Source organism: Drosophila arizonae, chromosome 5, assembly GCF_054131065.1.
Source record: "Drosophila arizonae isolate 15081-1271.41 chromosome 5, UAZ_ARI_1.0, whole genome shotgun sequence".
Lineage (NCBI taxonomy): Eukaryota > Metazoa > Arthropoda > Insecta > Diptera > Drosophilidae > Drosophila > Drosophila arizonae.
In genome coordinates this window covers 15,892,833-15,920,052 of record NC_142925.1, presented here as the reverse complement: position 1 = coordinate 15,920,052, position 27,220 = coordinate 15,892,833, and the positions used below count along the sequence as shown (strand labels likewise).

The window sequence follows — 27,220 nt, the reverse complement described above, 5'->3', positions numbered from 1 at the left end:
TAAAATATCTTCATTAACGTTTATCGACTTTAATAGATTTCAATTGAATAATAAGAGTTATAGATTAGAAAACCTGATCTGCAGGTGTCAAGAGAGGCTCCACATAATATATAAAGCCTTTAGGCCTCATAGTTTCTAAGATCATATAGGTAGACTTCTCTTTCTGTTCGCACACAACAAATTTATTCGCCTCCTTATCAAAACTATTTATACTTAATCACATCTCGCACGATCAGCTCTGCCTCTTGGATAAATTGTAACACAAATAATATACCCAATTTACAGCCGAGCCACAGATTTGGAGTAGATACATATAAAACAAAAAAAAAAAAACAGATAAGAGAAGGCGATTGAGGAAAAGTCAGAGCAAAACATACAGAAGAAACGTCAATTAAAAGGAAAAGCGAAAATGTGCAATGCAGCAAAAGAGAAACGTGCAAAATAAATGCGTTCAATGCACCCAGAGTGCGGCACTTGTGCATTTGTGGGCGTGGCAGGTGAGGTAGATACACAGATATATAGAGAGAGGGACAGAGGGGAGGCAGCAGACACTGTCAATCGTCACTGATCGTCGTCATGAGTCATGGAACAAACGCGTAACGATTTGCATAAAGCAATCAGTGAAGCGCATATACATACATAGATATATATTGTATATATAGACATGTGTTTATATCGCCAAACTTGGCTCGTGCTGCTAGCTGAAGCGGAAGTTGTAGGCGCAGAAAGTTAATAAGAAAAACTATAAGAAAAACCAAATGATGGAAAACAACTTGAAATGAAATTGGAAACGTAAGAGTGTAAACAAATCAAATGACCAAATGAGCTTTGGGGGAAATTAAGTTTAGCTATGCATATATTCAAATATATTTATGCCTAACTAGTTTAAATTACTAATATTTTTTATTGCTGAGACATTTAATTATTATGTATATATCCTGTTGAAACTGAATATAGCGAAAAACAAACATTTATTCATACTCATTGAATGTAAAAAATTATACATTTGTATAGCAATATATGTATATTTATATTTACTATATTCCTATAAAATGTATTTTCAATATATTTATATTTATATTTTAAAATATTTTTTTCACGTGATATAAAGTTTAAAAATAATATATAAAGCAGATTTGGGTAAAATTCAATTCAATTCAATAAAAGATTACATCAATATAAAGTAAATAAATAACTGCATATCAGAATTTTATCCAGTCAGAAGTAAACAATTTGTTAATTGGCCTCTGCATTTTGGTATTTTGACTCAGATGTCTGGTATGCGAACGTATCGAGCCTATCTATAGACAGCGAATGCGCCCACTTGTCATGCACAAGTGCAGAAGAATGCAAAGCTGTGCAAATTACCATACGAAACTCAATTTTATCAATGGGGTCGGCCATAAAAAACACACCCAGAAAATCGAAGGAAAAAAAAATATACCAAATAAAAAATTGCTGGTAACGAAAATATTCCGAAAAGTCAAGCAAAAATGTCAACCAGACGATGGATGCAAAAGACCTTTTGCTTGAATTACAAAAAAATTGGAATTACAAATTGAAGCAAATGACATTTAAGAAAAAGAAAATCGAGAAAAAAGTAATATTAAACTTAAATATATAAGAACTGAATTATATGCTAAAAAATAACAATCAAATATTGAACGAAAAAACAAAATATTTATTAATATTTCTATTCAAGAAACTGCTGATATCTATATAAATGTTATATATAGTTTTCTTGTGTTTTGTTGTTGTTTTTTTTTTTTTTTATACTGCCTGCATATATATCAAGTTTTAAAGTAGTCAAATTAAAAATAAAAAACTAGTTCATACAAATTTAGCTTAGGTAGTCAAAAGTCCCTCGATCTCTATCTCTCTCTATAAGCTCTACCACTTTGCCGAAGACATCGGCAGATATTAACCATGAACCTTCCTTTTGTTTCGATGATTTATGGTGAGAATTTGTTGTTTGCTTGGCACATTGAGTGTATGTCTTACCTGAAACGAATAGAGAAGCAGAAAAACAACAGTTAAAAACAAAATATATCAAATATAAAATATACATAAAAAAATTATAACATAATTATGTTAAAAACTTAGTTGTTTCACATTTATTTTTAGTTTGTAGATTCTGGGGCGTGGCAAAGAAAAAAAAAAACAAAACAAAACAATAGAAGGTCATTTCAGCTTTTGAGCTGCACCTGACACAGCAAGCGGAACAGTTAAAACTGGAGAAAGAGCTGCTTTATCGCTATCGGGGCATTGTTATATCATTAAGTTGTTCATGTTCATTATACTATGTGGGCCTGTCTCGCATTATAAGGAACCAAAATGCCAAACAAAAGCGAGTGAAGAGCACAAGTTCACAGGGTAGACGGTCAAGGTTAAAGCTAACATATTTTTATTGCTCGCTCATAAAGTGGGAAGAGAGTATATGGGTTTTTTGTTAAGCTATATGTCTGTCATTTGGAATATAAAGAGTAGGGTTATTTAGAGGAATTTTACACATATATGCAGGTATACTAGATATGCATATAGTAAAGTTTACCCTAGATTTAAAATCAGAGCCTTTGGATTACTCTCAATATGTTTTTGGGTAACTCTGATCATGATTACTTATAGATCTATAAATATATACATTATAATCTATAAATATCATACTGTGGTAATATAGATTCTATTATTGGTAGCGAGGGATTGCAAAGCTCAGTAGAGTCCATTGCCTGACTAATTTGATAAGAGCAACTATACTTGGAAAATTGTAAGCATTAAATTTAAGTATGCCACTCACTTCACAGAATGGAAATCGAGTAGCCCAAGTAATGCTTGAGTGACGCGCCTTAAGCACTCTTTAGCTCGTCTCATATCAAACATGTAGATGAATTGCATTAGCTTGAAGCAGAGCACATCAAACCGAACCGAACCGAACGGAGCCAAAGCACAATTCACAGCCAACAATTGCAGTCATAAACGTGGACAAGTAATTGCTGTTCCACTGACATCTAACCCACGGGCAAACACAACCTGAGAGACGGAGACCCGTGCCATAACATACTTAAATAAATATATAAAGCTGACACAGAGCAGAGCACGGGGAGGAGGCAACCACAAACATGATAATAAATAAAGGCTGGTCATGCCACGCCCGCACAATTCACTGGACACGCTGCCAAGATGTTGCAGGCAGCAATTGCAAAGGTGAAGGGGGGAGTGGGGGAAGGTAGCAAGGTATGCAAAAAGTTATGTTAGTTGTGATGGATAATATAGGCAGAAGTCTATAATGATCTGTATACTCTGTAACTGCATATATTTTAAATTGTTATTTGTTTATAAATCTTAAGGAACTAAGGATCTTAAATGAAAGTTATTTCTGTGGAATATAGAAATATGATTTAATTTTAAGAAGTTTGCAGAAATACAAAGGTATTCAACTATACTATATATAATATATTGATATACCAAAGGTTTATTCGTTTGTAGAGCTCTCTATGAAGAACTGAACTCTTAAGATGAATTATAAATTTATGAGTTTCTACAAGTATAACTTTAATTTATGGATAATGGATAATTTAATTGATCTATTAAATCTTCATTTAATGCTTCTTATATATCATAAGGTTCTATATTAAAATCTGTATCTGTGCTGCTTCATAGTTCTGTCATCTGTGTTTATAACTTTCACTTTACTTTGTTAGTGTATTTCAAGCTTCGATTTTAGTTTGCAAAACTATGTTTCATTCAACAAACTGCCACTGCCCACATGACCAAGATGTACAACAAACAACAACAAGCAACAAGCGACAGCAACAAGCAACAACATCCGAGTCGGGCGTCTCAAATGCGTTTGCTGTTTTTGGTAATAAACGAAGCGTTAAACAAATTGCATTACAGCAACTACAACAACAACAACTACTACTACTACTACTACTACTACAACAACAACACTGTATATAAGTTGTTATTATTGTATGCAAAGCGTCATAAATGAGGGCGCTTGGCTGCATCGCCGCCTTGGGCGTAATTACATCAACTATCAAATATGGTCAAAAGAGCGAAAAATTATCGCATATATTGTTGTTACTGTTGCTGTTGTTGTTGTAATAATAGCTGTACCAACACAGACCACAACAACAGCAGCAGCAGCAGCAGCAGAAACAACAACAACATAGAGCAACATGGGAAATGCCAGACAAAATATCAAAGACAAAATGTGGTTGGAAAATTTCAAAACAACATTTTTTTTCTTTCGGCTCTAGAGATTTTCTAGTTTTGGCCAATGCAGGAAAAATTATGATAATTATGAAAGCAATTTAAACTTGATTATGACCATATGGCCAGTTATAAATAGAGCTGATTATAGTTGATTAATGCCATAAGTGTCAAATGTTGAAAAATTGAAACTCCAACAAGTTATTGAAATGCGAAGCTAGAGTAATTCTGATACATCAATATATAAAAAACGTAGTCTTATATATATTTTAAATATAATAGAATTAAAATGCTTAAGAGTCCTAGTTTTCATAACAAGAAACTGCAAAATATTAAAATAAAATTAGTTGTAATTTTAAAATTTGTGAGCTACAATTAGTTCTTAGATCAAATACAACGAAAATAAAGATTTAGAATAAAAAAAAAAAAAAACAACAATTATTTTTAAGATCAAATACAACCAAAATACATCTAAATAAACTGTGGTCTAAAAATTGCGAATTAAAATTAGTTTTTAAATTAACTTGTATTTCAAATTAGATCATGATCAACTTTTATAGCAATTAGTTCAAAGAGACTTTGATATAAAAATGCTGTTTTCGAAATAGGTATAAAGATCATACTAATGCCAAGACTAGTAGATCTTGAATCAGTGCACACACAAACTATCATGGACCTACGAAACAAATTTGATTTATCAGACAGTACGATCAGGTCCATTTGTGGTATGTAAGCGCGCGCACAACATGAAAAACTCGTTCGATGTGGTAAATTATTATAGCGAAGGCCCAGCGCACAAACATATAAATCAAGTTGAGTCGAGACAACAAATTGCAAAAATCAACTGCAACACAATTATATCCAATAATAATAGAGCACTGCGATCCATATCTATCTAAGCAGCTTACAGCAAAGGAAATTGATCGAATTATAGTCAAGAATCAAGAATCGTACAGACTGAAGCGAAAAAGGAAAGGGAAGAGGAAGTAATTTATAGAGCTATATAACTATATAATTTTATATTACATTAAAAGTAATATAATTAGGTAAATGCCCTTCCATGCAGCCCCCCTTTTATATGGGTTTTTCTTGGGTAAATTTAGGCAATTGATGTGAGTTTACATAAGCTAATTAAATTTACACTAAGTGTTTAAAGAGCTCAAGCAGGTTTTAAGCTTATTCAAGATTTACAAATTAAGATCTCGAGGGCTGCGTACTTGAGGGCTCTAAAGTCCAATAAGTTTACACATTTACACAAGGGCATTAAGAGGGGAGAGCTGAAAGTCTTGCGGCAATTGCCTAAGAAAAAATGCAATCAGCCAGCGTAAATGACATTGAAATTGCACAACAAACAGCGACGAGCGGACACATCGTTAGCCCAGGCAGTGGCTTAGCTGTGAGCCATTCGATCAGGTAAGCTGCAGACAGGTGTCGCTGGGTGGATCCAACAAAGCTAACTAGCTGTAGGGTACAACGCGCGATTCGCAATTGCGGCTTCAGTTGAATGAACTGAAACGCCCACAGCTTCCAGCGTGGCTAACGGCGGGGGCGTGTAGCAACGGCTCTCTGGACAGCTAGACGCTTACTACTATATATACAAATCAGCCAAAGAGCCAGCTCAGTCGCTAAGCCGCCGAGTTCAAAGCCATGTCGTCTTCTCGGGGCATATGTTGTTGTCGCCAGCTGTCACCAGATAGCATCGATAAGGCCGGCAACAAATAAAACCTAGACAAGCGTCTCCAAGCTCATAACTTGCACGTCGATCTACACCATAAAATCTAGCCGAAGCCGAATTCGCCAACAAAAATCTCATTAACAATTGGCGAATTGTGGATACACTGCATAAGGCAATTTGTTAAATTATTAGTAATGTTAACTTTTAAAATTTATAAACCAAATTTTGTTGAAGCTTACATTTTGTGATATTATAATCGAGCTAGGAATCTTTAAAAGCTTTCGAGAGAGATAGACAGTTATGGCTATTTAGGAACGGTTTCTCACATAATCCATAAGCGCAATAATAAATTTTCTATAACCTCTGCATGACTATAAAAACAATCAAGTGTATATACAAAATAGCACTAGCAGTTAGTTTAAGACCTAACTCAATATACTCATACTTGGCCAACAGTTTAATGGGCTAATAACAATTTTTCCAAGGCTTGCAAGCCAATCAAGCCATTATGATTGCCCACAATTTGTGAGGGTACGTTAGCAGAGAATTGTCATGCACATAAGGAATGATTCATAAGAGCCATGATATCGTGCTGCGTCCTATCGAATGGTCTAAGCAATTTGTCACAGGCAGAGGCAGAGGTTATCAAAGATACATATACACAAATGTATATATATATATATATATATATATATATATATAGAAAAGTCGCATTGCAAGTGCATCGCATTGAATATATACAGAAATGCTTGGCTAGAGTATCGACAGTGTAGCGGTTGAAAAGCGGATGTCGGTACTTTTCGGCGGCAAAATTTATGTTGACCCAAACGCGGGCAGCCGTTTTCATGGCCCATGGCAACTGCGAGCGTCGAACTGTAAAATTATAAAGATGCGCCGCCGACAAACGGAAGCGCGTGTTTAAGGTTAGGAGTACAGGGCCAACACCAAGCTGGCAGCTGTCAGGGAAACTTACAATTAATTGAACTTCGAAATTGTTGTTTCTCGAGGAGCACTTGGTAATATGATATTGAATATTGAAAATAGCTCAGCCATCAGAGTGTTGTAATAAATTGTTGGATAATTTCATCAGATTATAGGAAAAATTAAAGTTTCTAAGCATCAAAGATTAAAACTGGTTTCCAGCTGCAGTTCTAAAAGAAAATGTCATTAATAATCTATAAAAATTCGTTAGTACAACTCACCACAAAATTAAGGAGAAAAAAAATATTTTATAGTTTGCCAATTGACGACTAAGTGCAGCAACAACTACAAAGGGAAGCAAACCATTAATCCAGCCAACGTTAAAATGGAAACTTACCATTAATCTGAAAGGCATCGAACTTGCCAATTGGAACTCTACATGCTGCATAAAGATCTGAGACTATCGCCAATAGAGCTACCAGAGAGAAACTAATCATTAATCTGGCAGACTAAGTAAAACATAACTTACCTAATATGTATTAAGTATCTGAGGGACAGCGCAACTGGAGTTGCTCAAAGTACTCTATAACTAAGTGCGGATACTTGTCAATGACAGAACAGAGTGACACAGCATCGGGTGTTGTGACTGTTTTCCACTTGACCACCAGATAGGTTTCGCCTCGCATCTTGAACACCTTAAGGACTTTCTCCATTGTCAGTCCACGTTGGAAGCCCTGGACGCGAGCTTGTACGTTTAGTGCATCATCCCACCTGCCCATTTCGTGGAGTCGATAATCGCATTCGGTTTGAGCAGGGGCAGCGTTGCTGCTGCTGTCGGCACTTGTGCTGTCCTCCGGTGCTTCGGACAGGTTTGGTAATGGAGCTGGTATGTCTTGTGTATGCTCAACTGTCATGGCCTTAGGTTTGTTAGAATTAGAACTCTTTTTTGGAGATGTATCCATAGTCAGCGGCAGCGCATCAGAGTGACTTTTCTTCGATGATTTCGGTTGACTTTGCGACTTTTTCTTGCGCTTGCTGCTGTCCTCATCTGAAGCTCCAGGCTTCTGGGATGATTTATGTAAATTATCGCTTGCATGCTCATTGTTCTCCTTCATATAACACGAGCTTTTGGATAAATCCTGCACATCGAGACTGGCTGTCGACATGGGTTCCACCTTTGAGATTTTCACAGAATCGGGAGGATTTAGATTCATGACGGAGCTTCGCTTATAAATATTTTTCGAAGCAATATTTTTATCATTAGTTTTAACAGGTTGTTCTGATTGGGACAGGTCAAGTGGTTCAAATTGCGATAGTGGTACTGATGGGTCCAATGGCTTAAGTGATGGACGTGGCACAATTGTTGCAGCTGGTTTAAGTGATGCAATTCTTGCAAGTGGTGGAGTTGCTGCACGTGCAGGTGGAGCAAGAGACGATAGTGGTGGCTTATGTGCAGCTAGTGACGGCTGTGTAAGTAAAGGCATTGACACTGGCCTTATCTTTGGCTTCTTTGACGCCTCTGGTTTCTTCCTTGAAGCCGCTAGTGGCCTATTTGGAGGTGCTGGTGGCATCTTTGGAGCAGCTGGTGGCATCTTTAAGCCCGCTGGTGGCATCTTTGGAGCCGCTGATGTTACTGGCGGCATCTTTGGAGCTGCTGGTGCCACTGACGGCATCCTTGGAGCCACTGGTGCCACTGGCGGCATCATTGGAGCCGCTGCTGCCATTGGCAGCATCTTTGGAGCCGCTGATGGCACTGGTTTCGGCAGTGATGTGGCGTTATCATCAGAATCACCATCGCTGCTTAGATTAGGTTTGGGTGGCAAATTCAGATCGCTAAGAAATGCACTAGACGACGTAGGCTTAGATTTTGGATTTGGCTTCCGACGCTTTGCACCGTCGCTGTCACTGTCGCTACCGCTGCTGTTACTGCTGCTGCTGCTGCTGCTACTACTGCTGCCACTGACACTTTCCTTATCGCTGTCATTGCCGGCGCAGTCGCTGCTGTCGCTACTGACCATAAGATCCTGACATAAATCTGAAGACAGATCTATTTGGTTCATTGGTTCAAACTTCTGATTTGGCTGCTGCTTCTTTGGCTTCTTTCGCTGCTGAGGCTTCTGTGTCTTTTTATATTCCATTTCTTGCTTCAGTGGGGATGAGTCAAAAACACTTTGACGTCGGTCGGACCCTCGAGTTTGAGCGTTTAACTTTGCAAATTCAGCTGCCTCGAAGTCCGCCAGCATTGACAGACAATCACCGCTCAAGTTCTCAATGGGCTCCCAGGTGCTTTGCTGTAATGGATAACCGACCCATTTTAACAATAGTTGCGGTCGCCCATCCGCGTAGCGTTTGGCCAATATTTGTTCGACATTGTGCGTCCATTTAGTTGGCTTTTTAGCCTTTCCCCTATTCAGTTTACGCTTCTTGGCAGAGCGATTGGCCGCAGATGAGCCAGAGGGCAAACCATCAGACATTTCTAATGCAAATTCATATTGGATAGCACAAAACGTGTGACAATTTAAATAGGATAATGGATGCACGGACAGACAATCACAGTTTATATAAATGCAACAATTCACCTTACCTGACGTTTAGCAGTGAAATCAAATGCGGAAAATTTTTAACTTATAAAAGAGAAATTAGAAGCGTCTTTCTTTCAACTCACACACAATAAGAAATATGTTTGCCTAGCGATGCCAGATTTCAAAGTTCAAGTATCGATAACAGAAGTATGACATCTGACAAAGGGCTTTCTCAGTCTTTATCTACTATCGATAGACAGTACACAATGAAATTAATTGAAAGAATTAAAAACATAACAGAATGACAATGTGCCTTGGTAGGTGTAGTTTCCGTTAAAATATATAATATCTATTTTGTATTTAGTAGCAAACAATATACGTATGTGCATACATATACCCTATGTAGGTTTAACAAAAGGCGCAAGCAATAAAAGAGAATGAAATTACATTTATGTATGTATGTACATACGTATGTATGTATGTATATGCGTACAATTCTACATTTCATGCTCTTTTTCGAACCCAGCGAATTAAACGGCTAACAAATTACATTATAATTGTATGTAAATACTTTTCTTTATTAAAAAATAAAAAACAGTGTATTTTCAAAGCGTATACTCTACTGAAACAACTGTAGGCTTACTTGTTTTTCGAACTCCTTTTAGAGCACAAAAGCTGCAAAAGCAATTGCACTTAACTATAGCGGAAATAATGTGCACTGCATACGAAAAAAATGCAAGTATTTTAATTGGCCATTGGCATAAATGCCAGCATGTTGATTTTATACATTATCTTTTTTTTTTTTTTTTTTTTTTTTTTTGGCATGTTGCTACAATGGCATGGCTCTATGTTAATGTAACTTTTCACTGCTACAAAGCGAGTTTTGCATGCATATGTGTGTGTGTATGTTGTATGCATGTGTGCGTAGCCATAGTTCGTGGACAATGTCATTGGAATGTTTCTCATCATTAAAGCGCTGAAAACCGCAAATTAAGAAAAAGAAAACCCGCTGCCAATTACTCAAACATGTGTGCAGTCAACAAATAAATAAACTTTACTTTCCGCTTGTTTTTATAGGGCTAGTTATTTGTTATATTTGACTGCGTACTAGACTTGTTTATCAACTCTGAAAGCTCATGTGTGACAGTTTCATAAAAAAGATCGCTAGAGGGACAGAAAGAGAGAGAGAGAGAGAGAGAGAGGCAAAACGGCAGACACTTGATTAACCTGCTATGTTTTTGTGCCCACTTCTTTCACTTTCTTTCAGCATGCAGCCGCCACACATATGTACATATCTTTAGCGGCATCTCTATCTAACACACTTGTGTGTGCATGTGTGCGTGTATACTTTAATTCGATCAAATTAACAATGTGACGAGCATGGCTGGAAAAAGTGAAATGGCGCACATTTTGAGTGCTACAAGGGTAACCTCAAGGGTTTTCAAAGTCAGCCCATGAGCGGATTCACTTTCGTTTTCTTTATTGTTACAAAATATCAGCAGCTCTCTATAGACAATCTACTCACACACACGCACACCGACGTACTTGTGTACATATTTAGTGTTTTAATTTGCATAGTTGCTGGCAAAAAAAAACACACACACAAAAAATGCGCTCAGAAACTTGTTTGTTGTTTTTTGTATGGTAACACGCGCGACAAAATGTTAGTATATGAAATGAATATAGATTTCCAAGAGTTGTATTTCTTGATTTCGAATTAATAAGTATTATACATATATTTATCTGCCTATGTGTCTGTATGTTTGTTTATATGTAAGTTATTCCACAGAGCTCATCAGCTCTTCATTAGCTAAGTTAATTTCATTAGCGTTGTTTTTGTTCGACTTGCTTACCATAGCTGATTTTTTTTTTTTTTTTTTTTTTTTTTTTTTTTTTTTTGGTTTTGTTTTGTTTTTATTTTACTGAAATTCATATGCTCTCTGCGGTTTTTACGCTGCTTTGATTTCTGTTTCGGTATTGAATTTGATGTTAGTAGAAAGGTTTTGTCATCTTTTGTTTTTGTTGTAGATTCGTTACGTAAGAATATTTGATTTACATACAAGCATAGCTTTGTTTTCTATCAATTTTGAAATGGTCGTTGGGGCAGTCATTCAGTCTGCTGTATCTTTTAATCAGTTTATAAATTATGTCAATATATAATTATATCATGTTTTACATATTTGTTTGTAAATAATATATGATTTCTAATCAATATTAATTATGTAAAGATTAATTACACATTTTTTAATAATCGTGACAACGTGATGTGTCTCTTTGAATAGGCCATCTTTAGTTTTGAACATGGTGGCATCTCTGCGACCGCGGCAAAAAGAAAGGATAATTGAGAAGAGAAAACGAGAATTCAAGACAAGCAACAAGTGCAAGCAAGTTCGAATCATTGTCAGTCCTTCATATTGCATTCGAATTCGAGTTTTCGAAAAACGGTTTTTCACAGCTAAAAGCAAAGAACAAAGCAGCTCGTATTTGTTTAGTGTGGCAAATCATCACAGCTCGCTTTGATTGCATTCGCATTTAACCGTTAAGTCAACAAACAACTTGTAACGCATTGCACACAGGATGACAATGATTTTATTGACACATTGACATTATAACACACTTATAAAGCGAAGTCATCTTGTTACAACAATCGTCGTAAAAGGTTGCCGAAAAAGGGGCGAAAAACAACGGTAACTTTGAAGAGGCAAATACATGCAGGTACACATGTATGCATTTATGTATGTACAAGCTTGCGTAAATAAATACATACATACATATGTACATATATGTATTTAAGTAGTATGTATTTTAGTATTTAAGTATTTATTTAACGTTTTTATTTTGTTAATATTTGTATAAGTTGTGGAGAGTTAAGCTTGAGCTGCGGAAGTACGTGTTTTATTTATTTGTGAGCTTATTAGTGGTTAAGTTTTCTTTCTTTCTGTTGTTTTTTCACTTTTAGTTCTTCGTGACAAATGTCGACAATTCTTTATATTAAAACTCTTAATTTTTAAACACGCATTTATTGTGTCATATCATCTTTATTTTTTGTTTTTGTATCTCTAGGCTCTTCAGCTGCTAGACCTCGACGGAGTTCCGGCTGGTAAAGGCCGAGATAAATTAGCATGACATGAATCAGCAGCACAGGCAAAATACTGCTTTCAATTAAACATAAAATGGTACCTAAGAGATAACAGCGACAAAACAAGAACAACAACTACGAGCGCACGACTGTCAGATACTCTCTGTGGATTACTTGATACGTGTGCAAACTCTTATAACTTGCGATATATGTTTACATAATGGAAATAAATATCGATGTGCGAAGGGAATACGGCGATCGATGATTTTGGAACTTGTGGCAAAGGATAAAAGCTACCGATGATTTGTCAATAGCGTGCAATATTGCACGTCTCCAGCTCTGTTAGGCCATTAAAGCGGGAACACAAGAATAATAATAGACAATGCCTGCGACAATAATCTGACTGAAAAGCCCGCGGGTTTTCAAAAGATTCAATTTTAATTTTTATTCGTATACCGACTTGTTGTGCGATGGTACGTAAATATAATTAAAAAAAAAATCATATGTAAAACTCACTCACCTTGTGCGATGCTGCCGCTGACACAGCAAAAGACGATGAAGAAGCTGAGGCTGACGCTGAGGCTCCACAGCGACGGCGTCAGCAGCGACGCCGGCAGTGACGCCCGCTTTGGCTTGACAGGCATTTTTTGTTGTTGTATATTTTGTAGCTTCAAAGTTATCCAAAAAGGTTTTTGTTTTTTAAATTTTGCAACTTGCTTGTAATTTTGTATTTCTTATCGTTGTATTTAGCAAAACAATTTGTAATTTATTAGCAATTTATTTGATTGCTCGGTATTTGCATTTTGTTGTTTTTTTGTTCACATTTGATCAAATATTAAGCTACTCGTTTAACTGGTTTTTATTTATGTATATTTTGCTGTATATTTAAATTAAACACACACACATAAAATATTGGCGAAGAATTCGATTTAGATACCGTTATAAAGTAATTAAAAGCGAAATTATGATTTCATTCCATTGTTCGATAAACGAAAGGGGATCAAAAAGTTCAAGGTTTATTATAGGTATAAAAGTAACAGGAAAATATGGGGAAAATTCTATATAAAAATGTTGAGATTTAAATGCGGAATAGATAATATACATATATTTATATATTCAAAATTTTTGAATAATTTTTATACATTTCTGTCCTTTTGCTTTGTCATTTCTTTATCTATAAACATTTGTTTGCAGCCATAAATTTAAGCTAATTTCTTAAAGAAACACAAAAGGTGTGAAACATGTTTCGATCCCACTGTCCGTAAACAGGGAACGAGAGTGAGGGAGAAAGATACTGGGAGAGAGTGAGGGAATGAGAACAGCGATTGCTGTTGACCTTCACTTATTACTTAATGTGTTTGTTGTTGCCGTTTTTGTTGCAAGCTTTTAATTAATATTTTTAATTAATAGATATTTTTTATTCTTCGGCAGTTTCTATGTGGGGAGGTCAGGCAAATCGAAAAGACTATGCTAATTTTCCATTGGCTAAGAACATAAACAAGCCTATGGTGTGGGTGCTTTTAATTGGCCAACAAGTGCAGTCAGGCAAATAAAGAAAAAATGAAGAGGCATGCACAGTGTGACCACACAGCGTGATTCAAGTTGTTAAAAACCAAACTGGATTTCAATGCAAAGTGAAATTTTCCACACATAATCATATACACATACATATATGCATGCACATACACATACACGCATACACATATAAGTAAGAGCGCTCACAAACAAATTCGAATAACAACAACAGCCGTAATGACCGAGTGACTTTACTGTTAACTGGGCAAAGGGGGCAGGGAGTGATAGAGTGGGAGAGGAGTGCGCAGGGTTTTAGTCTGTGATGACGTTTGGCTCGAGCGTAATGCAAAATTACGCGCTTTGCATAAAGAAGTTGGCGAACGCACCGAATTCCGATTTAGAGCCGTGCTCTGCTAATGGAAACCGTTCGATGACCGAACAAACGAGCGATCGGCTATTAAGGTTGCGCCGGACGCACTTGTTCCTCTCAGGCATTCAAATACCAATACACTCACAAGCACAATCACAGTTTCTATATTGTAGATATACGTAAAGCGCAGTCGAAATCGAAGTTGATGTCGAACCGTGGTCAACAACCGAGCTGAGACGCGTTTCGAATTGAACTAAAACTGAACAGAAGAATGGTAGCGCACAAACGGTGAGCGAGCAAAGCGACGGCAAAAGAAAAACACGTTTCAGACACAAGCAAGACAGCTTAAAAGAGAGCGAGAGCGGGAGAGGCAGCCGCAGCTGGAGAGCCGAAATGTGAGTGGGAGAGTCGAAAAGTTGCAGTTAAGCTAACAGCGCGTGGCTGCTTTTAGCACTCACATTAGGCCAAGACATGGGCTCTTGTCTGTTTGATTTCAGGGTTGTCAGGTGTTTAACAGACTTTGAGATATTCCAGTACGCTAATTTTTTGAAGAATAATTTTTACATTTCCTATTAGCCAAAATAAAATATTTCCAAGTCGTCAAGTTTAATGTGTTTATTAAATTAATTAGGTATAATAATTTATAAGTAAATTGATTTTTATTGGAGTTGATACTTAATCAAAATATTTTACCTAGCGATGCATTTATACATTTATCTGTATGTTTCACAAAGGTATACAGCTATGTTTAATCTATTTAGAAATAATATTGAGATGGCCACAATAGTCAATACAACAACCCAGTATAAGATGACACTTCGATTTTCGTGGTTACTTAGCCAAGACACAAACCTTAGATGCAGCTTTTTAAAGTTTTAACTGATTTTGCCTAAGAATCTGAAATGAATAAGAAATGAATTTTTAATGTCCTATAAAAATGAAATATTTTTGAATACAAATATACGAAAGTATGAATGCTTAAGCTTATTATATATTTCATAATATTTTATTTGTATATTTATAATTTCCGAAAATTGTTAGTAGGAATCTTGATTTTTTGGCAGAAAATTATGGACACCCATAGCTTCAATCCTGAACCATTTTAGTGATTCCACTGTTCATGAACCATACGTTTTGAGCGTGTTTATTAAATTATCGATATATTGAGCTTACCATTAGAAAGCCCTGCTTAGGGCAATTTATTGCTGCGACACATCTCTAATTGTCTGCAGTCAGTCGATCCATTGACAAGGCTGCATAAGACGACGTACTGTGGAAATATGCTAATGATATGCGCCTAGCTATCAATCCAGATTCAACTCCAAGCAAGAAAAAAAAAAACTAAAACTGCGTCGCATGTCACATGGCCAATTTGTTCACCTGTAGCCCAGCGCTTGCAATGACTATGCAAGTTTTTGTTGACCCAGCCTTCGCTCTCCCTCCTTCTGGCTCTGTCATACATATTTATGTGGATAGGTGCGTGCATGTGTGCGTGTTTGAATATTTACTGTTACAGCTTGAAGTTTTCGATATTTTCATTCAGCCGCCGGCAGCTGAACTTGACAGCTTCGAGACAATTCTTCGCGCAATTTCTTGTACAGCTTAAATCGAAATATTTGCGCCTGACACTTTTGATTTTTTTTCTCCCATTCTGTTTTATTTTTCTGACACTTTCAGTATTCATCTCATATTCTTAAAACTGCCTTATTTTCATGTCATTTCTATTTGTATAAAAAACGCGAAAGATGCGCAAAGAAAAGTAGCAAAACCCAGAATGAAGAGACTGAAGTCGACTAGAATATACCCTAACGAAATGTCTCGAGTAGCGGATTTAATTATTTCCGACCGTGATGAAAATTGCAAAATATTAACAATTATAATATATTTTGTTGTATATGCATTTTAGGTATTTATTTAAAATTTATGTATTTTAATTATACATATATTATTTGTATGCAGTATATTATTCTTCATAGATGGAAGAAATGCCCAAAACATGTATAAACTGACTCAGTTCGACATTGAAATTGCCACTCCACCTGTTACACGCATTAGCACAAATGCAGCATACCCTTTTGCGACTGAGCTTAGGGTATTAAAAAACCGATTTATTTCGTGCATGTCTTTGACCTAGACAGTTGCGTTTTTTTCTATGAGTAATTGTGTGTGATGCTGTATAATGTGTGTGTGTGTGTGCGTGTGTGTATCTCAATGTGTTTGTGTTTGAATTTTCGGCAACTCAAGCTCCTTGAAACTCTCCCTCTCAAAATAAACTACTCTTTGACATTTAGCGTTTCCTATGCAAACTTAACAACACACATATACATAAAGCATACATACATACAATACATATTCACATAAACGCATACATACATACATGTATGAACTATAACCTACTTACAATATACGCAGTTGAGCAACCATTCAATTTTCTAAAGCTTTCAAAGAGAGATTTGCTAAAAATATATGTTTGAAGAGTATTTCTTATCTTCTTGTGTTATTTTACTTGCAAGGCTAATGGGATTTATTAAAACAGAATTCATGTACTAAACTACAATCCAAAGAATTTTAGCATATTTGAATTCAAGTTCAGTTAGCAGCTTTAGCTCCTCTCTCCCTCTCGGTCTAGCTTACACTTTGACATATTTACTCTCTATTGCAATGTGAATAAGAATCTGACTTGAATCTATAGAGCACTGCCGCTTCATCTCCTCTCGCTCTAACTTAAACTGCTACTTTTCGGACACTATGCTCATTATTTCCCAATTGGAATATGAATCCAAATTGGATTCGACTTCACTGAGCAACTGCCCAGCATATCTATCTCGCTCTAACTTATGTTCAACTGGTGGAACATATTTCAACAGACGAAATCTCGGTAGCAAGAAGAGGTTTTTAACAAATTCAAAAAGTGTTTCAAGAACCATATTCCAAAATATGACTTGATGATATAACAATTCAAATATACCCAAAAATATCACTAACAACACACATACATTTAATATATTCCAGTTTAATTCTCAGCATAATTATATGCTCATTTAACAAATGAATTCATATTTATTCTTATTTCATTGCCAAGTTGTAAATATTCAGTTGCTGGCATTCAGTGCGAATGGCGTGCTGTAAAACTTTTCTGAAATATTCCATTTACATGTTCATAAAATGTGCTCGAATAAGTATGCCACAAAATTGTTCATAGCTCTGCTGCTATTCGGAATGTGCCAAAAAGTGGTCTAGAAACACGTACTAAACGCTCCCTTGGGCTGTCCATGTGTCCGCTAGATATATCCCGGATGGAGATAATTTGTCATTATTTTGCATGCAATCGAGTGTAACGGCAACTCCACCAAAGAAAACTTGGCCAACAGCTGGAAAAGTTGTCTAAACGCTTTTAGTTGTCATCATTGAAGCTGGCCAAAACTCGACTTCAGTTTGAGTGAATAAATAAATTTATGGCAAATGATTTATGAATGGCTTAGTGGGTTGACAATTCAAAGGAACTGGAAAACTTTTTCTTAAGCTGAAATGGTTGAATTATATAAGCAAGTATTGAGCATATTTATAAAATATATCAATATATAATACTATATATACATATATGTAGTTTTAAGCTCCGTTTTACATGCATCACATGTACTATGGATTTAAACTATTTTATATTGGATAAAAATCTGAAATTTTGAAATTTTGTTTGGTCTTCTTTAAATATTATTTCTTAATTTTAATTTAAATATTTTAATTTCATTAATAGATTATCTTTAACTTGTGTAATCAGCCTAATTTAATAAATCTTTTATCACTCAATTATTTAATTATATTCTGCCCTAACCCTTGCCGTCTCTTGCCCATAGTGCAATATGCTCAACTGTCAAAGTGTTGGCATTGACTCGAGGGTTTTTCTATCGCTTCAAATTGTTTCTCGACTTCATTCAGCTGTCGTTGGCCCAGCTTAGCCGGGCTTTCTGGCAGCAGCAACAACAACAACAAAGTAGCCAATTCTCAAGTATTTTGCCTTGTCATATGCGCAGCATCCTCGTCAGCCAGCGAATGATGGGGCTACAGTTTACAGTTAACAGTTGACAGTTTAAAGTGAAATGTAACTGTTAAAGTGCACTCAAAGACACATTTCAGCCACAAGCTGCACTAAAGCTGCAAAAGTTAGAGCAAAGTTTAAGGTTGCTAAAACCACATTGTCGACTGAAGATGCGCAGCCCCAAGTAATAAAGATCTATAAATAAACCTGGGTTGAATTTATAAGTCGGTATTTCTATAAATTATTCTGTATAATACATGCATATGTTATTAACTTTTTAAGGTAAAAAAAAAAAAAAAAAAAAATATTATTAAGCTCAAATCAAATATATAAATAATAATAAATTACTTTCATATTACAATTTATATTATACTATTTATATATATAAATATATTCATATTATAATTTCAAGTATGATATTTATATATTTTATTTATTGTAACTTATGTATTTTTTATTCACATATCTTTATTAATTCTAAATTTTTAAATGGTTTAATTGATATTATTCTTTTGCGATATTTAAATTTGGTTTCATATTAAAATTTATTGATAAGCTAATAATTTTTATTAAAATTACTTATGTATTTATATCATATTTTATTTAAAAAATTTGTCTATTTTTTATAAAATATATAAATAAATGTACTAAACTTTAATATAAATTCAATTTTATATAAAACATTATTTTTTTACATTTTTATTAATTTATATTAAATAACTTTCTTATTATTTTTATTTAAATTTATTTAGTTGTGTGTATTTATTTATTTATATATGCTAACATAATTTTTTTGTTCTCCTTAAGATATTTATTTAGGTGTTCAGTGAAGCATTTTGGCTAAGGAAAATCTCGAAGGCTTTTCGCCAATTTGTTTCAACTGTCAGCATAGTCACATTGTAGACAGACAAGTAGTGCAATATGTGCTCGTTTCAGTTATGACAGAATCCATTATTTAGGAAGTGCTCGACATAGAAATACCCTACATCAACAAATTTTACAAGTTTTCTAAAGTTCTTCTGGGGTTACAAACAATTTGCTTTGCCTATGAATAATAGAAAGAGAGGTATAGAGAGAGAGAGAGAGGGAGAGCGAAATGGAAAAAGGTAGCCAAGACATCATCATAGTCCCCTTCCGTCCATCTGTCTCTCTTTCTCTTAACAATTTCAACTGTCACATAAATATGCACGTAAACAATCCAACCCATTCGTAGCCCGAAATTTATGTATAATAAAAATGATTGAACATCTCGCTGATGGCTAGTAATTTGATTGAAAAGGGTTTTTCGCATCCATTTCCTGTTTATCCTCAACGCACACACAATCGAATAAAACCGTCGATGCGCATAAGGCTTAAAGCAAAACAAAAACAACAGTCATTCTATCAACATTTTTCCTTTGCTTTTGCTTCTGCTTTTGCATAAGACCGAAAGAAAATTTGCCGAAAGAAATAAACTTTTTGGGGTCCCCGATTTCCCGCAAGGGTAAAATGCCTCGGATTTGAAATTAATTAAACAAGTGTCAGAGAATTTCTCGACTTGTCGCTCAAATTTCGGCGAGTTATATCCAAAGTGTTTAGCCTTTAGGCGTTGTATTAAAACCGTTGAAGATTTTGGTATAGCCAGGAACAAGTTTAAAGATATTTATAATTTTATTTATAAATAAATATTTTTATTATTTTATATTATACTTATAATTTTATGTATAAATAAAATTATAAAATATATCATTTCTGTAAATATTTATTATTATATATTTTATGATTTTGTTTATTTCACTACTAAAAATTATTTTATTTTTTAATTCAAGAAAAAAATGCAAAATATGTTATATTATTTTATAATTTTGACAATCTTAAAAAAAAAAAAAAATATTTTTTTTTTAATTAAAGAAAAAAAATGCAAAATATGTTTTTTTTTATTTTATAATTTTAACAATCTTATTTTTTATTTAATAAAAAAAAAAAAACATCTTTTAAACGGTTTAATAAATAAAATTGTAAAATTTATATTTAAATGTATTTATTTAAATATTCAAATATTAAATGTAAATAGAATGCAGTATGTAAATAGTAAATAAATTATATATTATAAATTATAAGTAAAATTAAAAAATATATAATAAGTATAAAGAAGACTTACTCTTTCAATCAGTTAAATTGCTCTATATTAGACAAAATAATATATGTAAAAAATGCAATTTTAAATATATTTCGAATTTAACACGTCAAACTAAAAACGAATATAAACAAATATATACATTTCCATGCTCTCATTTATTTAAGCCCTATAATACTTAAACAATTTTCGGACTTAACCTTTGATTAGGACAATTTGCGGCGCTTTTTGCTTCCGGATTTTATGGGCGTTGTAAAAAATGTGAGCACTTAATTTTCGGAATGGTTTCTCGTTTAGTTCTGTGCGCACTAATCTTGAGTCTGTGACAATCCAGGCGAATGTTCATTTTATTGTTTAACGAATTCAAATTCATGTTTCAGCAAGTGTGTGTGTGTGTGTGTGTATGTCTCTGTATATGTGCTAGATGCTTGCTCTGGTATCTACATTTATGAGAGCTGAGAGCTTTGCCCATTTGCCGCTTTAGCTCTGATGCGGGTCGCCAACTTATACGAGCCTCTATTTTTATATGCTCTCTAAAGTTTTTGCTCTGCTTCTCCTGCCTCCTCTTCTTGTTGCCCATCCACTTTTTATTTATATTTGTGGCTGTACTAAAGCAATAAACGCAATCAACCTAAAATTCGCATTTTGATAACTGCTCCAATTTGGTGTGAAAGGTTTATATGAATTTTCCCGCTTTATTGTGGGGTAGAATTTTCCCGTGCCCCTGGTACAGGCTTAACTCGTTCGAATGCACCTCATTTAAATAATTATCTCCCGGCCTGCATCGGGCCATTTGTCAGCTGGCACGCTTTTGCTCTTGTGCCTTGGCTTAATTACTGTCAGCCCTTGTCACACGAGGCGTATGCTCGATGTCCCCTTTTGACTGTCTTTTGGCTGTCCTTTGGCTGCCTTTTGGCTGTCTCTTCCCGGTGCCGAACTCTCTGCAATTAGGTACAGCAGAAGCCGCCTCCAACCACACAGCTACAGCCTCAACCGCCCGTTGTGCCCACGGCCCCCCACTGTGATTGCCGCCCCATCGGTCCCCCTTCCCCTACGTCAGTGGAGATCTGCCTAAGCCAAGCCGACCCGAACATTGGGGCCAAGGTGGGGCTGGTCACTTGGGCTACTTTTGACCAAGGGGCAATAAAGTTCTAAATGCTTAAAATAGACTCGAACTCGAAGCCGAGCCGAAGCAATAACTGCGTGTGTGTGTGTGTGTATGTGTGCCCCGGGCTTATCATAAAGTGTGTGCGCTCAACTGGACAGCTGGGCAGCGGTGGGCGTGGCCAAAGGAGTGTTATTTCAGCTTAATATATATGGCAAGTCAGCAGGTGAGGATTTTCCTGCCTTTCTTCCCTTTGTTTTTTTTCCCTTCGACACTGTGCGTGATGCAGGAGCAGCCTTAAGGAGAGCGTGTTGAATTGTGAATTGCTACTATGAATAGGTAAGTAGCTCGGATCAAGATTTATCGAGTGGGCTTAATTGATATTTGTGACGTATATTGGCCAAGAGCGCAGCCATTGAGCGATCCAAAGAGGTAAACAAACTTTCAGATATATATTCGACGGATTATTCAATATTAAATGTATTTTTGATGTATAAAATATTAAATAATTATTTATTATTATTATTTTCTTAATTCGAATATTTCCCACTTCATCACATTATCATAGTCCGAAAGGATCACTTGGTATACCCTATAATATTTATGTTATTATATCTATATATTATTACATTATTATATCTCAATTATTATTATATCTCTTTATTATATTATTATATATGTTTATTATATTACAAAAAGGAACTCTACATACTCTTTGTATATGCCCTATACATATTAAAGCTGAGAATTTAAAATGGAAATACAGAGCTTGGATACACCATCTAACAAATTGTCATGATTCATTAAAGTAATAATAATAATACTAATATCAATAATAATACACGAATATTTGATACACTTAACATTAATATTTGTTACCTAAAAATAAAATAAATGTATTAGGTATACCCTATATAAATTAACAATGTAATTCTTATATAAAAAGCACAAATTCTCAACCCTAACCCTTAACATTGACAATTACTTAAAAGCATAGAGCCAATCTATATAACAAACAAAAGAAATGTTTGCTTAAGGCTCTATGGAAAATTTCCAACAAAACTGTAACTAACGGGTATAACTACTACTTACTAAAAACAAAAACAACTTACCATGGAATTAACGCAAGAAATGACCACACTTCAACCAGAGCTCAAAATTCATATTTAAAGATCATTATCTTATTGTTAGATTTGTCAGCTTTAATGCTCTCTCGCTCATTGATAAAGTGTAGCAATGTGGGGCTATATGGGACGGGCAATGTAATATTCGAATACCGTTAAGTGTTTGTCCAATCTCAATAATTCCAATGGAGTGATGTGCCATACGTAATGTATTTATTCCTGTCTATTCATAGGTATTTATATAGATATATTTAAAATTCATAGCCAGCTGTCAGAGGCGGCAACGGTAGAGGCAGCGGCCGAGGCAGAGCCAGCGGCAGAAGGCAGAAGGCAGCGGCAGCGGCTGGGCGTTGTCTTGGCGACAGGCGTTGGGGATGCCGTGCGACGATGTCGTCAGCAGGCGAGCTAACGGGACTACGTGCCTAAACTCTGGCATACGTTAAAGACAAGTGTGTGTGAGGCTCTATATGTGTATGTGTGTGTGTGTGTGTGAGTGTCTTTGTCTGTGTGTATTTTCTTTGCTCCAAAAGTGCCCTCACGCTTATTGAGTGCCAATTTTTATGTCGTTAATGCGACTCCAGATGAATGAGTGTGCCTCCGTGTATGCGTGAGTGTATGTGTTTGTGTGTGTGTGCTCTAGAATAAGCTGCCTACTTTTCTCTCTCACTCTCTCGCTCTCACTCTGCTTTGACTGCTGTACGCTTGCCTGCTGCTTAAAGCAATTTACGATTAGCAACTCCTCATCGGCTTCTGTTTCTGTTTCTGTTGCTGCCTCTCTGTCTCTCCCTCTCCCACTCTCGCTACATATATTCTCTACCGTTCCAACAGCCTCAGCCTTAGCCTCTCACGCTCCCACTCCCACTCCTTCTCTCTTTCCACTCGACAAACTTCTTTTCACAGTCTGCTTTACACCTTGCGGTTTTTTGTATTTACATTTACGCTGTGCGTCTCAAATCGTTTTATTTATTTGCTACACTTGGACTCACACCGACAGCGAAGTCTAGCCCTCTCCCTCTCCCTCTCCCTCTGTCTCCCTCGCACACTCAGTCCGCACATATGTTTAATACGCCTCTGCAGCTTGCCATTATTATTATTATTATTGTGCCTGTGTGTGTGTGTGTTTTATTTGTTTGTTTGCCATTTGTTATTGTTTTCCCGTTATGGCTTCCCTAACTGTTGTTGTTATTGCGGTTTTAAGTGTCGACTCAATTGGCGCGTTTCTTAAATGAATATTAATGGTCTCTCGAATGCGAAATTAATAATTAAATGCATTGCAAATATTTCATCTTAATGGAAAATGTTTCTATACCCTGACTCTCACCTCTAATGCCAAATCAATGTCGCCACAAAAGCCGCCAAGGTGATACAAAGGGGCAGCAGCAACAATAGCTTCAAAGTGCCCCATTGCTCTCGCATTGCCTAGGTAATCGCTTTGGGTGTAGTTGAGGTTTCGCAGAAATTTATAAGTGCATGACAAAGTTCAGGGAAACCCAAAAGATAAAAAAAATCAAAACGAGATTTTTAAGTTTCTTAAGGTTATCGAATTACCTTTGAAATATATTAAATTAAATTGAGCTAGAAAACGATCCTCAAAATTTGCCACGTGCCGGTTAATATTTTCGGGGGAATTTCGTGGTGTTTGCTTAGATATTTATATAGTGTGTAAGGGAATGAGTGAGCTTTTATACTTATTTTAAAGAAAAGTCTATAATCAATGTAAGTCTTAGGAGTAGTCACTTCCATTTATACATGCTTAATTTAGAGCATATAAATGTAAATTTATTTTTGTTCTTGGAAAAACATCTTCACAGGATTCGAACTCTAGTCCAACTCAATTGAAGCCAACAACAGATCCACAACGCCACGCTTGGCTATATAGCTTTAGCAGCAGCTGCGATAAATACAATACAAGCTCAAAGGCAAACGCTGCTATTAACAGAATTCTAATTAGCATGCAAGCAGTTATATGTATGCATATTGGAATTCTTGGACTTTGTTTAATTACAGCAACGCTTTGCCAATAAAAATTTACGTTTGCTTTAATAATTTGCATATTACTTAATGAAATTGGTTGACATTAATAAAACTGAACTTATAAACCTTAATTAATTTATTTAAATGAGATTCATAAATTAATATAAATGAAAAGAGTTTGTATTTACTAGTTAATAACAAATGGTGTCCAAGTTTGCCGTAATGAAGAATAATAAAATTTATAAAATTTTCTGCAATAACTCAAACTTTGCCTTAACCGAATTAAAGCTAAGGAATTATTAGTAAAGTAATAATGTTGGTGATTATATTGAGCCACAATTTCAGCTTTAACTGCTGCGTCAGATAATTTGGTTAATTAAATTTGATTAGCGAATTTGATAGCCACTTGGGCAGCTAATTAGAGTTTGCAGAAAATTCGAGTAGCGCTTCGCACGTAACATGCAATTACAGGACAATTGTGGAAAACCAGAATTAATAGATAGCAACCGAAAATGAGCAAAAATAGAATTGAAATTCAAGACCGCAAGCCATAAAAATAAGTCAGTCACAATTCGGGGACAGTTGATAAGGCCAAGAAGATAAGCCACTCGACGCGGACCCGATGACAACTTGGCTCGCAGCTCAGCCAAGCGACAGCCAGATTTATTCATTTTTTTAATAAGTTGAACAAAATGTGGCATTTGCCGGTTGCCAAGCGAAAAATGAAATGACTGACTGATGATGATTGTGATGATGATGATGATGATGATGATGATGCTGCTGCGTTGCTGCTGTTGATTTTGCTGATGTGCCCATGTGCCACCTAATTTGCTAAAAAGTAAATTTCATTCATGTTTGACTGTCGCTGCATTCAAGTTGATTTAAGCTAATTGAGCAGTCAAAGTAGCTTGACATTGGCCGGAAATCGAGTTGTAGTCTAAGCAAACACTGCTTAAAAGCCAGCCCGCACCTTGTTTGTGCCCGCTAAAGCGAATTAATCACTCTGCCGCTTATCTTACAGCCCCCATCCAGCCCCAACTCAACCAGCTTAGCCACAAACTCGACCCAAAACTGGCAACTTTTGACGCTCCCATTTCCGCTATTCGTTTTTATGAATTTTCAGGTCGCTTTACGTTTAAAGTTAACGCCTTCAACTTTATCGATAAAATGTCCCCTAACAATAATTCGCCCACACCAAAATGGCGAGCGCTCAAAAGTAGGCAACACTTTTGGCCATTGACGTTGATAAGCAAAGTTTCACACAAATTTTACATTTATTTTCAACAATCGAGTAAATTCTATAAATATACAATAGATACATACATATATGTATATATTTACATGTCTAAATCTTTAATAATTGGTCTATGTACAAGGACACTGTGCACACGAAACAAATGAATTTTCAATTGATTTGTTTTGTTTAAAGTCTTAGGCCGAAATCTTATTGTAAACACTAGAATTAAACAATTTTGATTAGCTTAAAGCCGGCTGCAGCGCCCTGGCCTAAACGACTAGACATGAAAAACACATTAAATTCCATTTATTTTATGCAACAACAAAACAAGCTCCATGAAACTAAAAGTCATCAAGCTTGTGTTGGGCCGTTCCTGAAATCGTTTTCGTTTGCGCCAAAGCAATTTGGCCAAGTTTATAGTGCCAACTCTCTGGAGAGCTTTTAAGTGCTGATTTGGTTAGAGTTTTCGTTGTGTGTTGAGATTTTCTTTTGTTTCTTTTTTTACATATGCAATTTTTGGCTTGAAGCTTAGTTTAGGTTAAAATAATTTCAGTTTCGCTAAGAGACAAACTTTATATATGTATATATATTTTTTTTATATATATTTCGTTTATCATTCTGTAACAATCACACGAGCTTTTAACTTATACACATTTAAAATCTTTAAACAAGAACTTAGCTTAAGGCAAGCTTTTCACTTGCTCGCCACAATTTTCGTACAATTTTCCTAACCTGGAACATAGTTGATTTATGTAAAGTTTGTAGTTGCTGCTGCTACTCCATAATATTTCCTGTATACTCCGTGGGGACGTCGAGCTGCTTAGTTTAATGGCGACTCCTGCAGCCGGTGCGACAGGTGCGCGACGCCCTTGGCTGGACCGAATGCGCTGAGGGGCGTAAACTCGTAGCCGGCGGTGTCAATTGGGGGCGCGGCCATGTTGGAGGCTCCATTGGGCAGTGTCGTAATCGTAGTCTCCTGCAAGCGACAGCTACTGTGTGCAGTGGGGTAGATGGGGGAGATGGAGAGTTGGCTTAGCTGCTGCCGATATAATGACCCCACCTACTAGTACTACTCAGACTCAGACCCAGAGTCAGACTCACCTGCGCAACGTTGTGCTCTGATAGCAGGAGTGACGCGACTGATAACGCTTGGAGGCTGTGCTGGTCAGCGAGGTATTGCGATGCATGCAAAAGGTGTCGTTGTGCTGATTACGCTTCTTGCGACGTCCACTTATGCCACGGCAAAACAGATATCTGGTTGCGTAAGACATTTGGCCAAACAGACGGGGAGGCATGCAATGAAAGCCAAGCAAACAAGAACAAACAATATATAT

General features: G+C 35.8%; 3 protein-coding genes and 2 long non-coding RNA genes across 13 annotated transcripts in view; 1 reads left to right on the top strand and 4 right to left on the bottom strand.

The window, feature by feature from the left end:
- The window catches only part of LOC108616217 (uncharacterized), a 46,022-nt gene extending 31,464 nt beyond the window's left edge, over positions 1–14,558 (bottom strand). The window contains exons 1-2 of one of the 2 annotated variants that reach the window (XM_018011279.2): positions 14,311–14,558; positions 12,930–13,286 (exon numbers count right to left, since the gene is read on the bottom strand). In XM_018011279.2, coding sequence (XP_017866768.1) covers positions 12,930–13,053 — 124 coding nt within the window. In that variant the 5' untranslated portion in view covers positions 13,054–13,286; positions 14,311–14,558. The remainder of the gene's footprint in view (positions 1–12,929; positions 13,287–14,310) is intronic. The other variant, XM_089472444.1, reaches the window with a different exon arrangement.
- On the bottom strand, positions 1,661–9,907 carry LOC108616221 (uncharacterized). 7 transcript variants are annotated; one of them, XM_018011286.2, is made up of 6 exons: positions 9,393–9,907; positions 7,338–9,099; positions 7,206–7,283; positions 7,090–7,153; positions 6,861–7,038; positions 1,661–2,001 (listed from the first exon to the last, which is right to left on the bottom strand). In XM_018011286.2, exon 2 carries the CDS (start codon positions 9,049–9,051, stop codon positions 7,348–7,350), a length of 1,704 nt encoding a protein of 567 aa, XP_017866775.1. In that variant the 5' UTR covers positions 9,052–9,099; positions 9,393–9,907; the 3' UTR covers positions 1,661–2,001; positions 6,861–7,038; positions 7,090–7,153; positions 7,206–7,283; positions 7,338–7,347. The 7 variants fall into 7 exon arrangements, with proteins under 7 accessions (XP_017866775.1, XP_089328571.1, XP_089328572.1 ...); XM_089472445.1 differs by having other exon boundaries at positions 7,338–9,284; positions 9,393–9,904; XM_089472446.1 differs by having other exon boundaries at positions 6,861–7,030; positions 7,338–9,284; positions 9,393–9,904.
- LOC108616229 (uncharacterized) lies at positions 10,560–12,936 on the top strand. Its single transcript, XR_001916010.2, has 3 exons — positions 10,560–10,993; positions 11,613–12,017; positions 12,394–12,936. It is a non-coding gene; the product is annotated as an uncharacterized LOC108616229 (long non-coding RNA).
- A 376-nt stretch (positions 14,559–14,934) lies between the features above and the next one.
- LOC149268567 (uncharacterized) lies at positions 14,935–16,038 on the bottom strand. Its single transcript, XR_016270412.1, has 2 exons — positions 15,468–16,038; positions 14,935–15,191 (listed from the first exon to the last, which is right to left on the bottom strand). It is a non-coding gene; the product is annotated as an uncharacterized LOC149268567 (long non-coding RNA).
- A 9,683-nt stretch (positions 16,039–25,721) lies between these two features.
- Positions 25,722–27,220, bottom strand: part of CCHa1-R (CCHamide-1 receptor) — a 33,895-nt gene continuing 32,396 nt past the window's right edge. Inside the window, exons 8-9 of one of the 2 annotated variants that reach the window (XM_018012112.2) lie at positions 26,988–27,140; positions 25,722–26,878 (exon numbers count right to left, since the gene is read on the bottom strand). In XM_018012112.2, the coding sequence (XP_017867601.1) occupies positions 26,707–26,878; positions 26,988–27,140 (325 nt within the window). In that variant the 3' untranslated portion in view covers positions 25,722–26,706. The remainder of the gene's footprint in view (positions 26,879–26,987; positions 27,141–27,220) is intronic. The other variant, XM_018012113.2, reaches the window with a different exon arrangement.

What these genes read in the sequence shown, in the direction of transcription:
- LOC108616221 (XM_089472445.1), bottom strand. Translation starts at nt 9,282, where the DNA reads ATGTCTGATGGTTTGCCCTCTGGCTCATCTGCGGCCAATCGCTCTGCC.